Raw genomic sequence first — 14,462 nt, 5'->3', positions numbered from 1 at the left:
CCTCTCTTCCACAGCTTGATAGACGTCTGTTATCGATTGTAAATACACCCTGGATTTTTTTTTTTTGAGTTGTTAACAGAGTTCTCCACTGATGTCGCTCTTTTATTCTTCGTGAGTTCCTTCCCATAATTTATCAGTGTCTTTAAATAGTCACCGTTAATTTTCTTCAGATGTGACTGAGTGGTAATTCTAGATGTTCTTTTGTTTTAGATATATTGTCATTTTTATAATGTTGATCCACTTCCTTTTGTTCTACATTTTTGTAAATGCTTTCCTCCTATTTTCGATTACTGTATATAGCTTCCTGAACCATGGATTGTGTTTCTGCAGCTCTGTGTATATCTTGACAGTGTCATCAGTCGTGGGTTTTCTTTCCATTTAATTTATTATGCTTTTCCGTTGAAAGTTATTTCAGTCTTCAACATTTTCTTTTATCTGGTAAAGCAATCTCTTGTTCCCATTCTGTCTATGCCATTTACTTATTGGAACCTCCAGAATGTAATCTAACACTAGATGCAATATTAATTTGCTCCGGAAGTTACCTTTCATTTTTCCATGATCTTATTATCTGATATCCTTCAGGTAATATTGTATCCAATATTATTCACTTAATTTTGCTTATACCAAACCTAATATATCTCTCTTCATTTTCCTGATATTATTTTTTTTAGCTCATTAGCATTTTTGGTGAATGTTCTGTTTCTACAATTTAGTATTCCTCAGAAAAGCTCATGGAAAAAGATTTCATGTGTAGGATACGTTTCTCGTATCTTACCCTCAAGTTGTTCATGAACTACAGTTTAAGTTATCCTAGAAAAGTATTTGATTAAGATTTTCCGATAAATGTGAACTATTTATCGAGTCTTCGGTAAATGAGCAGAGCTCTCATATACAGCAACCCGTGGATTAAGTCTCTCGGGTATATACAACCAGGAGAGTACATTTAAGTAGAGTAGCTGTTTCATGCTTGGGAGATGGAGGATCAAGCCTTCAAATCTTAATTCTCTGAATGATCCGCACAGATTTAGCACCACACATGGGGGGATACGTAACTTGGTAAGTCTCCAGTTTGTTCAAGCTGCCTCTGCATAAATAAATCATGCAAAGACAGGTCTTTCGCAAAAAAAGATATATGAGAATCTTTACATAGGTAAACAGCACCTTTCTTGTGCCGATAATTCTTGTTCGTCAATCATCTTTTTTCACACAAAAGATATTTGACGATCTCGTATTTAGGTATTGTAAATATCCCGTGTAAGTCTTCGGTGTATAGGCAAATCTTTCGCACAGAAGATACATTATATACGTACTGCAAGTGCCCCGTGTGGTTTAAGTCTTCCCTGTATAGACAAGTCTTGTATAGACAAGTCTCCCTCGCATAAATAAGTCAGCCGTGTGTCTGGGAGCTTCCCTTGTAAAAGCAGATACTCGTGCAACGCAACTTTCCACGCCAGGAATCTCATGTTCCGTCACCCAAGAAGTGGCAGGAACTGTGCCTGGAATTTCAGCCATGCTGCGGAATATTCATGAGCCTCTCTTGGCTAATTCCTAACCCGATACCTTGCAAGGGAAAACTGAGGTCCATTACCAAGCTTTCCAGTCTCTGTCCCTCCCTCCGAGACTAATATATTGATAATTGTCTCCAAACTCCCTGAAAATTCCATAATAGAATCTGCTAGGCAAACTGAAAAAAATAGAAAATATACGAAAAGGGGAAAAATGAAAGGAAAGAAAAAGGGAATAAGGGACTATGTCAATTCTTTTTCGTATATACATTTGAGATTATTACTTGTTGTCGGCCAGAAATGCCTTAAGATTCCTTAAATTAAATGAGAGGTCTCATTCGTTTTGGCCTTTAACCCAAATACATCGGAAGGGATAATAACTCTGAAGCTACAACTGAGCTTCATAAATATTCGGGTTCACGACTGGAATTTCAAGCATTGAGTCCCATTGTCTGGCAGCACACTGATTCCTGTACTCGAGATTAGTGATGCTGCACGCGAGACAAGAGATATAGTACATGAGATCAAACATGATGCACGCGAGACAAGTGATCCAGAATGTTTTACAGATGCCGTTCACATTTCCAGAGGAGCTCCACATTCTTATGTACATGACTACTTCTTATCTGAAGGGTGCCTTGCACACCATGTCTAAATTTGCCCTATGTCCAGCTCATGGAGGCTTCACTGATATGCTCGTTAAGGCTGCAATTCACCTAGACTCTAATTTCCAAGGAGTTTTCTCAACTTCAAACAGTGATTAAAGTAACCTCAGTGCATATTGCAGCTCACTGCAGATTCTTGGAATATATGCGCTAAGAGATGCATACATCCCTGTGTGTATACATTGTAAGATACGATATATACGTGTACAGTGAGCGATACACACCACTCGATCTATATGCCCCAACAGATATATTTCTCTTGTAAATACCCTGAAAGACACGTACATTTCATTGTACATACCCTGAGAGCTACACCTCTCGGTGTATATACGCTGGAAGACACGTACATCTGGGTGCATATACGTCTCCAGCGCCATCTATTATCCGGTCAACGATTTGTCCAGATAAGATGGAACGTATTTGTTAGGTAAATGGACACAGATGCAACTAATGTGACATTATACAGCCGCTCTCCAGGAGTTTCGTCAATCCGCTACATTAGTTGCATCTGTATCCATAAGTTACGGAAAGAAAACCAAAGGTTCAAGTATGTTACATGTGCATACGTTACTTCTGTCTGAAAACACGTGAAATATGTCATGTTTTGACTTTTCAGTTCGTATATACATTATAAAATTGCTACTAATGAGAGTATATGTCATGTCTGGATACATGTGAGTTCGTTCCCACAGCGTAAATAGGTTCCTTGGTCAGGGATATTCTTTAAAATTAAAACGTCTGAAGAAGTGAATCCTCACGGCGTGTTTGTGTCGTGTAAACCATGTAAGTGGCTTCCTGCATAATTTTCCCATGGTAGTTGATACATTTACAATTCCTATTAATGCTATTTAATTTTTCCCACCACATTCTAAAGTAAATAGCAGAGATTTTGATATTGTGTAAGGAGGTAAAATTATCATCAGTGTGCCTTTGTTTTGAAATTATCGGTATAAATAATCACGGTGGTGGCCTGACCTCACCCAGTCCCTACCAGTCCGTAGTCGACGTGTGTGCACTCTCAGTGAACGACAGTCAGAGTGTTTTGATAAACGACTGTGACCACACCTGAAAGGATTACATCTAAGATTTATTTATCAATTTACTGGAGTGCCTGAAGGCTGTAAGCAAGAGCTAAGTTCCTGTGGTATTTTATTTCTGATTTTATGTTAAGAAATTTTAATAATTGAAACTTAAAAGATTTTGAATTAACGAGGATAGTACATATACCAGCGGTACTGTGATCTAGCCTGAATTATGACATAAATCTGTACCTGTTTACTTCCACCGTCTTTTCAACGTTTGAAGTTACGCCCCTGATGATTTTTGGAAGTTATCGGAGCCAATAACTTTGATCACTGGGCGCCTGCACGTGCAAGTCGTTTCTGGAGTCTGGTCCTCATGATCCTACACAAGGGTTAAAAAGTTGAATCCGATAGGATGAGACGTTCGCGAGTTATGAACGAAAGGAAATAAAAAAGTTGAAACAACAAAAGACAAGAAAAAATATTCGAGGATCCTACTTTAATGATTCTCGTGTAGTCGATAGGCTTTAAACTCCCCCCCCCCCCACATTTAATAAACCAGCAGATCCTTTGAAAATTTAATGTTAACAGAAGCACCTAACAATATGTAACTAACGTAAGATGAGTAAGACACATGTACAACAGTTGGGTATCTTAATTGTTCAACAATACAGCTGCCCAACTGTTGCACGTTTTTGTCTTACTCATCGACTTGTCGATATTTTATATCATTTTCAACATTTCTGACGAACGAGTCTGGAGACGTGCTGGGTTTTGATATTTTCCGTTGCTGCGGTTCAGTGGGATTAGTTTTCGTCTCTCGCAGGATCCCTGGATCTGCGGGGTTTAGCCTCGTCCTCCCACAGTCCGCCTACCAGTTTTAGCCTCCTGTATCCCTCTCGAATTATTTTTTTTTTGCTTGATCCTTCTCTGATTTTGTCTTCATGTCTGTCTCCATATCCCTCCGTCTCCATGTATTTATCGGCCTTTTTCTGTCTCCATGTCTGTCTTCTTGCTTAGATCTCTCTCACAGGACGCTCTCTAAAAGTTATAGGCCATCCTCACCACCCTAACTACCTTGCCCCTTACTCTCTCCTCTTGTTTCCACTCTCTTCTTTCTCTCTTTCCCTCCCCCCTCTCTCTCTTTTCTCTGCCCTTTCCCTTCCCCATCATCTTCAAAGTGGCTGCTCAAGAAAAGCCTTAAAAGGTTAAGTCTTGTGGTTGCCGGTGAAGGAAAATAACGGACCATTACGAAGAAAACGGGAAATGACAGGAGAATAATACCTCTGGTGGGGGGAAAACTCTAGCATACTGGGGAAAATTGTGAAATGATGCTGAAGGCAACTGTTGTGTTATAGGGGAAAGTATGGGTTACTGAGGGTAGAAATTGAATGTTTTGGGGAAAAATTAAAGGCTGGAGGTAGGGACAAAACTGACAGGGTAGGGAAAATGCGAATTGGTGGAAGAAACATCAGAGAGGCTTAGGAAAATCAGGTAAATGGAGGTTCGATCCTCTGTCTGCGAGACAAATTCAGCAAAAGATCTACAGTAGGAAGTAGGGGACTGGAGAAAATCTGGAAATTGTAAAAAAAAAAAAAAAAAAAAAGTCGGATGCAGCACCAATGTTCAAGTATCGGGAGTGGTAAGAAGCACCAACTGCAAATCAGCCTCCCTGTCATGCACACCATGTTAGTGCTGGTAAATGACTGCAAGGAAACCTGAAGACAATGACGCACACGCAGCAGGAACAAGACTTAACATAACAACGCTTCTTTCTGAGAGCGAAACGATGCCACAGCAACGGTTGTTCCTACTAATTGTACACTTTGTCTTCATTCCTGTCGGCAGAGCGTCTTTCCAAACCAGGATGAAAGAAAGCAGCAGCCTTGTTGATTACAGGCATCAGCAGTCCACCTGTTGATTATACACATCAGTATACCCCCCCTGTTAATTACAGGTATCAGCAGACCATCTGTTGATTACAGGTATCAGCAGACCAAGTGTTGATTATGTAGACAGCCTGTACTGTCTGCACAGACAGCCCATGCTGTCTGCCAGCTTAGTTCATATTTCACGCCATGCTGGTGCTGCCACCTATAGGCGTTGCCACTTCAGCCCGCCTGCCCTTGCCTCACTCTCATTCACACAGCGGCCTAGCAGGAAGACACAAGGCCTACGAGTAGCTCTCTCTCGTGGGATGGCCCTGCCCGGGCCATGGGCACAACACACAAGCCTGTGTACCCACCACTACAATAACAATAAACAAAGAAGCCTCCGAAGAAGACTTATCATTTAACCACCCGCTACAGCCTACCAAACAAACCCGTTATAAATGGTGGAAAGCGGTGGTTGCAGCAGTTGTTTGCCCAGAGAGAGGAAGAGGTATGAAGTCATCTTCACTTCATCACCCTTCACAAGAAGCATCCGTCTCTCAACAAGTTATCCTAATGTCGTGTCTGCACGTTTGAGCATCCAGACACAAGTACAAGCAGGATCCAGCCGAAATTTACCGAATTTCTTCGAGACTTGTGACCCCACGCTACAGCGTCCCATGCTGTTTCTCAAGTCACGTGTTCAGCGTCACTTGTATGTTGCTGTTGTTGTTCAGCTCAGCACAGCTGTTTCAGCAAGCCAGAGGTGAGTTTTGTGGTGATTTCTGTGTCCAGTGTGAGCTTCTCCACGTGTTTGTGGGTGGGGGAGGAGGAGAGGAAGTGGCTGTTCCTCACCTTGCCCATGCTCGCCCTACTCACGCTCACCCGTCTACCATACACTCACCACTGCCCACTCCCTCTGCTGTGTTTTCTGCTGTTTTTCGTGTGATTCATTGCCAGAGCTGTGTGTCCGAGTGCCCGAGGCCACTCGAAGCTACGTGGATCAGCATGCCACGTAGATCACGACGCCAAGTGGATCCCGACGCCACGTGGGTGTGGGCGATGTCACGTAGATCTACCAGCCACGTGAGTTACCAGATGTCCCAGGCCACATGCTGTGGTCTGCTGCCCGCATCACATTGACGTCACCCACGATGCTGCCCGACTTCATGACGTCACGATGTCTGCCTGACGTCACCTCGAGATGTCTGCTGACGTCACAGTGCTGCTGACGTCATCACGCCTGACATCACATGATGTCACCATCGAGTGTTCAGTAATTATTAAAATATTGTCGAGAAGACTATGAGAAGATATATGTCATATGTTAATTCCTCTCAGTCAGTGTTCTCACATGTTAGTGTACCGCATGTACCGCAGTGTGTTTAAAGTTTCCATGTGTCCAGTGAGGTCTGAGCCAGACCTGAGTAGCACCACTGTGCTAAGTCACCCGATGTGACCAGTGTGTATGACAGCTGATGTCAAGTCAGCCCCTGAGCATATGAGCCCCCTTGTACAGAAAGCTTTTATGCTCGTCGCTCGTGATGTTCTGCAGAATCGTACCTGCTACGATTCCCATCGAGATTTGTTTCACTTCACCTCCAGATATTCAGAATGCAGTTATATGTAAAGAAACAAGTCTGGGGACGCTTAGACTAACCTCTGCTATTACTCCAACTGCCGAGAGAATGATACTCGCCAAGCCGCAGTTAGCCACTGTCGGCAGGCGCTGTGTCAGCCTCGTGTCACAAGCTTCAGTGAGCAGCCTGCACAAAGAAGATGTCACCTTGACTGCTAGCTCTCTCACTGCAGTCTGGTGTATGATGTTACGACTCCCAGATGTTTCGCCCAGTCGTCTCTGCCACGACTCGCTCTACAACTCGCTCCATGCTCGCCAGCAGTGACAGCCCAGCGACAGTACCAGTCGAGAAGTGTCCTCCTGAGTCGCTTGCCAGAAGTCCTGCCCAGGTGCCGAGTTTTGTCGACGCCTCACTCGAGGGCACCAGCATGTCATGCCCCAGGTTGAGTGAAACCTGCAGCGACTCCTACGATGACTGCTTCACCGTTCCAGAGGAGACCGTACCCTGTTACGTCACAGCTCAGCCGCAGCGATGTCTCCTGTGTTGCAGTATCTGTCCAGACGCACGAAGGCGTGCAGTGATGCCCATCGACGCTCACTGCCTATGACCACGATGTTTAGCACACCCCACATGTTTTTTTCTTCCCTCCCTGTAGGAAGTTTTTTTTCCATGTCCATATGTATATATATGTTTTTATTTTGTGTTCTGTGCCCTGTTCCTACGAGAGAGAGACCGGGTTTCTTTTACCACCAGTATTGTCGCGTCGGGACGACGCGCGGTAGGTGGCCAAGCGTATGTAGACAGCCTGTACTGTCTGCACAGACAGCCCATGCTGTCTGCCAGCTTAGTTCATATTTCGCGCCATGCTGGTGCTGCCACCTATAGGCGTTGCCACTTCAGCCTGCCTGCCCTTGCCTTACTCTCACTCACACAGCGGCCTAGCAGGAAGACACAAGGCCTACTAGTAGCTCTCTCTCGTGGGATGGCCCTGCCCTGGCCATGGGCACAACACACAAGCCTGTGTACCCACCACGACTTAACAATAAAGTAAGAAGCCTCCAAAGACGTTTATCATTAACCAACCGCTTACAGCATCACCAATAAACCCATTAAACAATTACAAGCATCAGCAGACCACCTGTTGATTTTACACATCATTATAACCCCCTGTTGGTTACAGGCATCAGTATATGTGTGGGTGGCCTGCATGTTCCTGGACTACCAGAGAGTCTTTAATTTTGTGTCACATTGCAAATAATTTAGAAATTAGAAAATTGGCACGAGATATACGCGAGAAACAGAACCAAGGAGTACTCGAGAAGCGGATGATAGAAAAGGACGAGGGCAAGAAGACAGAAAAGGTGAAATAGCAAGTGGAGTTCCCAAGAAAACGTTCTTACACAGCAGCAGTCTTGTATATCCCTTGGAAACTAACAAGGAGACCAAGACAGCAATATGATAACAGTAACCAGATAACACAGGGGAACAGCATTCATCTCTAATTGAAAGCAAGTGTGACTTCAGCCAACGAGCCTTAGAATAGAAAGGAAAAGACTCATTACGGTGTAAGGAAATGAGAAACACTAAATTCCAGGAAATATCAACACAACTTGTCTCTACCAACATGAGAATAACAATAAAAGTAATAATAATAATTAATAAAAAAACATGGTATATTTTTTTTATAAACCAGTATGGATCATTAACACAGAGACTTATCTGAGGCTCGATCCTCTGCTCTAATTGCAAAATATAAACTTTCTCTCACAGCTAGACTTCCTACCAGCATGAGAAAGAGCCTAAAAGAGTGCAATTAGAGTAACCACCTGATAATTATCCAGGAAAGATCGAAAGGCCGTCCAGCTTCCCTTTCCATCTTTGACTTGTTCCACCCACGGTAAAAAAAATAGACTTAATTCAAGCCAGAACTGACATTCTCACAGGATGAAATAGACATGGAACAACAAGAGTTTGAACATCAGTAAGGAACCACCGATCACTGTGTTATGAGCTTTTCGTACCTAGATAACATGCATACATATACGAGAGACCTGCATAATATAGTATGTAGTAGTGGCGTGAAACCTTCAGAAGGTCAAGGAATGTAGAATCAAGCCAATTCCTTAGATCAAGTTCTTAAGGTACAATGAGAGGCTGAACAAAATACAATTTAGAACACTTAAGAAAATTGCGTTCAGAAGGATCATTGCTGCAGAAAAAACAAAGAAAATCAGAACACGTTTAAAAAACATCATGTGAGATCTGATCCTACCATGAGATGTATTATAAAGGTCTATGAATATTGACTTTTTTTTTTTTAGGGAATAAGACCTGACTGCTGGGACACCAGTGGATACCTGGACGAGCCAGAGAGATCCAAAACGAGCGTCTTCAGCGTGATAGTAGTGAAGGTAGTGAGTCAAGAGGAACTCGCTAGCAGAGGAAAGAGTGAAGGAGAAATCCATATTCGAATTCAAATGCAAAACAATTGCAAACAGGCGATCTTAACAATGCAACACAAGCCACAAGATCTTTCGTACTCTGGTTCGTCGTCAGGAGCTATGCAATGTTGCAAGACAGCAACAGTTAGGAGGGGAAATTCTCTGAGGCAAGGTAGAACGTGTTTGTGGCAGGCCATATCACTCTGTGATATGGCCTGCCACTGACACATTCTTTCGCACGAGAGTGCGAAAGAGCTTCAGCTAAAGATTTCCATCCCCATGTGGCTTGTTCTGCATGAATTCAAATGTAAATAGTGTAGAAATCATACCTAAGAGGCAGGTCCCTAGAACTCTCGTGTATTTGACACAAACATAAGTCATTACAAAATATTAGACACACGTGCAACATCTGGGTATCTTTATTTGTAGGCGTTTCACCATCCAGTGGCTTTATCAGTACAAATTCCAGGATATAATGGGAAGACTCTAGGATTCTACACAAGACTAGTTAATCAGTCTCTCAACCTTTAAGGATGAGGGACTGATTACCTAGTGTTTTGTATATAGTTCTACAGTCTTCCCATTATGCCCTGAAATTTGCATTGATAAAGCCACTGGATGACGAAACGTCTACAAATAAAGATACCCAGATGTTGCACGTGTGTCTAATACTTCATCTTGTCGGTATTGTATACCATTCATATACAGCAAGTCATTAAACACGCACATTAACCCCCTCACACACACACACACACACACACACACACACACACACATACACACAGGAGCTGAGACTCGACCCCTGCATCCACAAATAAGTGAACACACACACACTTTCGCGTGAGCTGAAATTTACGAGACAAAACCTCAATTCATTCACTTTTAACGATAAATGGTTTGGCAATTTTTGTGGGAAATTATCGACAAAAATACGGTGATTATTCTTTTCTTTAATAATCGATAGTTTCTTGAGTTAAACACATATTTAAAAGGTCTGATGGAAAATTAGTATGGAAATCGTTTATACTGGAACAAATAAAGGAAAGAGATAGAAGAACAGAGAATATTTTGGTTTCAGATTGTGGTAGTTTAGGTTTCAAAAAAATTATGGACGAACGTGAGAAAGTATTAGATCAAGATCTTCTTTTGTATGTTCGTGAAAGGACGAAATACATAGAAAATTACACTGCAGATGTATTAGATGCTAGATACTGCATGCTCAGAGTTTGAAATACTTATATATATGTTAAAAAAAAGTGTCATATTAGATCTGTAATAAGATATTAATGCAATTCATAAAGTGTAGTCACTAACAAATGTCTAATGGTCTTATTATTCACGATCCTCATGCACTTCAGAAATGCTGCTGAAGTATGTATGTAGCATATACGAGGTATATATCCTTATTAATATACATCTGACTGTGGAAATGAGTGAATGTATTGTTTAACAATGTATCTAAAGCTTGAATCAGAGGAATATATTTATGCAAACTAGTCTAGTGTCATGCTAAAGTGAAGGAAGAAAAATATAAAACAATTAGTAATTAGAATACTGCCATTCACTACAATAGTTCATTCAAAATGAATGAGACTGGAGTATGTCCTTACAGCAGAGACCACATACAGCTCCATTCACTGTACTTTTTTCAGTTTATCATTGGCTAGAAACCAACTGCTGCCACCATTTCAAAATGTCCTCCTGAGAGAGAGAATGTTGGTTTTATAATATATAGATTTCAGTTGATTTCTCTACACTCTGTTTTTAGTTTTGCTTAAAAAATTATTTTGTAAACTTAGATTTATGTAATGTAAACAAATTAGGTTCATTGGAATTTAACTCGACACAAATTTTAAATGATCAAGGAATATACTCGGTGTAAGCAAGAGAAAACGGGGGACCTCACAAAACGGCGTAAAATCCGTACAGTGCAAAACCAACGTTCTGACTTAATGTTAACGTCGTTCGTCCGATGGTCTTAAAATAAGACCAAGAAGCAGGTTTGGAAAGACCCATTCTCGCTGACCGCATACCCACCTGGGGGTCTTCAAAGCCCTGGTTGGTAGTGCCGTAGGAAGGACCACCGTTCTCTTGTACCAGACGATTCCTCATGTCCCTCATCTCCATCCGGTCCAGACTCTTCTGAGGCACGACCATCTCCCTCTGCGACGTCCGCCGCACAAGATGACCCGCGTTAGCCATCTTGAATCTAGTTGCGAGTTGTTAGGTGAGAAAGATAAGCTGCGTCTTGGTGGTGTCTTGTAGACTAGTTCTCTATTTCAGCAGCATAGTGTAACCTGTGGAAACCAAAACCTATTTGAGTTTTACCTTTGGAACAAAGTTAAATATATCTGAACAAATGCAAGCATACAAATATATATCGAATGATAATGATCATTATATAAATGATTATTATAATTATAATAAAATTAAAAAATTTTTTTTTAAAGTACATGACTACGAAACTGGATGCCATTTATTAGTACCTATGGAAAAACTTCTGTTTATACAGATATTTCAACAGTGATAAACGATATCTCTTCTCTGATAAGTTATTACGATAATATCCAAGAGGATATCATCTTTAAGATACTCTGTCTCTTTAGATACTTTATTTTTCGAATGGGTTTCAAACCCAGTTTGGGAAGGCCAGCGGATGCTAAACCACTCGACGGGCCATGTGACGGGTCATGTGACGGGTCATGTGACGGGTCATGTGACGGGTCATGTGACGGGCCATGTGACGGGTCATGTGATTACATCCCAAAATAAAACGCTACAGTCTGAGGGACATGCACGTCTCGGTCTATATGATGTGTTGGTTTATTGAAAAGTTAACATTTTCTGGTCAAATTTGCAACATTTACAAATGATGCAACACTGTATGGCCCTTATGGGTTTAGCGTTTAGTAATGAATATAATAATTTAATGATGAGCGATCAACAATTTTAAATAATAATAATAATATAAAAATATTATAAAGGACGAGTGGCACTCAACGTACACACACACACACACACACACACACACACCACCTCATTCACGATTTCAAGATTTTAACAGCCAAGTCACACCCCTCTCTTGAAGGAGGCTGCTTAAGAGGTGCCTCTGTATAAAGACAGGGGCCAAGGTCACTCGAGAGGTGACCTCGTACGAGGCAAGGGGAGGACTGAGAGGCCGTTTGAGGCCAACGGGAGTAATGAGGGGAAGGAGGGTGCCTCCTGGCTGACCCGCCGCCTTTAAACCACAAGGCTCTCACTAGTTCGCTTCACACTGAAAGGTTAAAGGCAAACTGTGGCTATGATGGCGGTGGTGGCACCGGTGCTGAGAAGGGGAGGGGACGGGGGTCGGTAATGGCGGAGGTGATGGTGGTAATGGTGGTGTGATGGTGGTAGTAGTGATTGCTGGGGAAGGGAGGTAGTGGTGGTGCTGGTGTTTTTGAAGGTTGGGAGGAGTGGGTGGTGGTGATTGCATTGTTTTAAAAGGTATCAGTATCGTGCCTGGTGGTGGTTGGTGTTGCTGATGTCCGTGGTTGATGGTGGTAGTAGTGATTGTTGGGGGGAGGGAGATAGTGGTGGCTGTGGTACTGCTGTTTTTTTTTTTAAGTATGGGAAGGATTAGTGGTAGTGGTGATTGTATTGCTTATTGTATTGCGGTGGTGGTGGTGGTTGATGGTGGTAGTTGTGGTTGGTGCTTTCCCTACTTTTCTCGCCCCTGGAACTTAACAACGGTTCCCGGGTGATCGAAATGTCGTCATAAGATTCTTTACCTAATTGCTTTTTTTTTTTTTTTTGCTGAAGAAAGTAGTTTTCTAAGCGGTTTTTGAAGCAGTTGTTTTTGAACCAAGTTTTTTTTTTTTGAACCAAGTGTTTTTTTTTTAACCAGGTGGTTTTTTTTTAACCAAGTGGTTTTTTTTTAACCAAGTGGTTTTTTTTGAACCAAGTGGTTTTTTTTTGAACCAAGTGGTTTTTTTTTTGAACCAAGTGGTTTTTTTTTGAACCAAGTGGTTTTTTTTGAACCAAGTGGTTTTTTTTGAACCAAGTGGTTTTTTTTTTAACCAAGTGGTTTTTTTTTAACCAAGTGGTTTTTTGAACCATGTGGTTTTTTTGAACCAAGTGTTTTTTTTGAACCAAGTGTTTTTTTTGAACCAAGTGGTTTTTTTGAACCAAGTGGTTTTTTTTGAACCAAGTGGTTTTTTTTGAACCAAGTGGTTTTTTTTGAACCAAGTGGTTTTTTTGAACCAAGTGTTTTTTTTTTTGAACCAAGTGTTTTTTTTTTTGAACCAAGTGGTTTTTTTGAACCAAGTGGTTTTTTTGAACCATGTGTTTTTTTTTAACCAAGTGGGTTTTTTGAACCTTGTGGTTTTTTGAACCATGTGGTTTTTTGAACCATGTGGTTTTTTGAACCAAGTGGTTTTTTTGATCCAAGTGGTTTTTTGAACTGTTTTTTTTTAACCAAGTGGTTTTTTGAACCAAGTGTTTTTTGAACCAAGTGGTTTATTAATCAAGGGTTTTTTGAAGCAAGTGGTTTATTAATCAAAGATTTTTTGAAGCAAGTGGTTTTTGCAGTAAATAATTTTGATATGTTGTTTTTGAAGTGACTTTGAAGTAAGTGGATTTGAAGTAAGTGACTGAAAAAAAGTGTTGCTTGATCTAGTATCAACAATTTTTTCACCTCAGTCCGACTGTCACCACCACTATCACAATCACTATCACCACCACTATCACCACCACTATCACAATCACTATCACCACCACTATCACAATCACTATCGCCACCACTATCACCACCACTATCACCACCACTATCACCACCACTATCACCACCACTATCACAATCACTATCACCACCACATCAACTACCGCCACCACTGTTCCATCACTACAATCACCTTCAACTCCCCCCTCGAACCACCACCACCACCAAATTTCTCCAACACACTTCTCCAACATTCCTCCCACACTCCTTCAGCATCCCTTCCCCACTCCTCCAACATTCCTCCCACACTCCACCAACTCTCCTTTATCATATAAGCACTGACCTTGCCATAACGCCTCGACCTTTATACTGGAGTTAGCTCAAGTATAAAGGTCAGAGAGACAGAGACAGAGAGGAGTATTCACGAATATTATATTGACTCCGTGGATAGGAAGAGCAATATCAACTTAATGTGTATAGGGAAGCGAGCAATACTGGTGAATTATATACATCAGGGTTATATATATATATATATATATATATATATATATATATATATATATATATATATATATATATATATAATTATTATTATTATTATTTTTATTTATTATTATCACAATAGCCGATTCCCACCAAGGCAGGGTGGCCCGAAAAAGAAAAACTTTCACCATCATTC

At 41.3% G+C, this 14,462-nt stretch overlaps 1 protein-coding gene across 6 annotated transcripts in view; it reads right to left on the bottom strand.

The window, feature by feature from the left end:
• The window catches only part of LOC128696022 (sodium-dependent neutral amino acid transporter B(0)AT3), a 152,709-nt gene that overhangs the window by 102,269 nt on the left and 35,978 nt on the right, over positions 1–14,462 (bottom strand). For all 6 annotated transcript variants that reach the window (XM_070094916.1, XM_070094918.1, XM_070094919.1 and 3 more), the window contains exon 3: positions 11,122–11,381. In XM_070094916.1, the coding sequence (XP_069951017.1) occupies positions 11,122–11,286 (165 nt within the window). In that variant the 5' untranslated portion in view covers positions 11,287–11,381. The remainder of the gene's footprint in view (positions 1–11,121; positions 11,382–14,462) is intronic.

Source organism: Cherax quadricarinatus, chromosome 48 (genome assembly GCF_038502225.1).
Source record: "Cherax quadricarinatus isolate ZL_2023a chromosome 48, ASM3850222v1, whole genome shotgun sequence".
In the NCBI taxonomy this organism is placed as follows: Eukaryota; Metazoa; Arthropoda; class Malacostraca; order Decapoda; family Parastacidae; genus Cherax; species Cherax quadricarinatus.
This window is presented reverse-complemented; position numbering and strand designations above follow the sequence as displayed.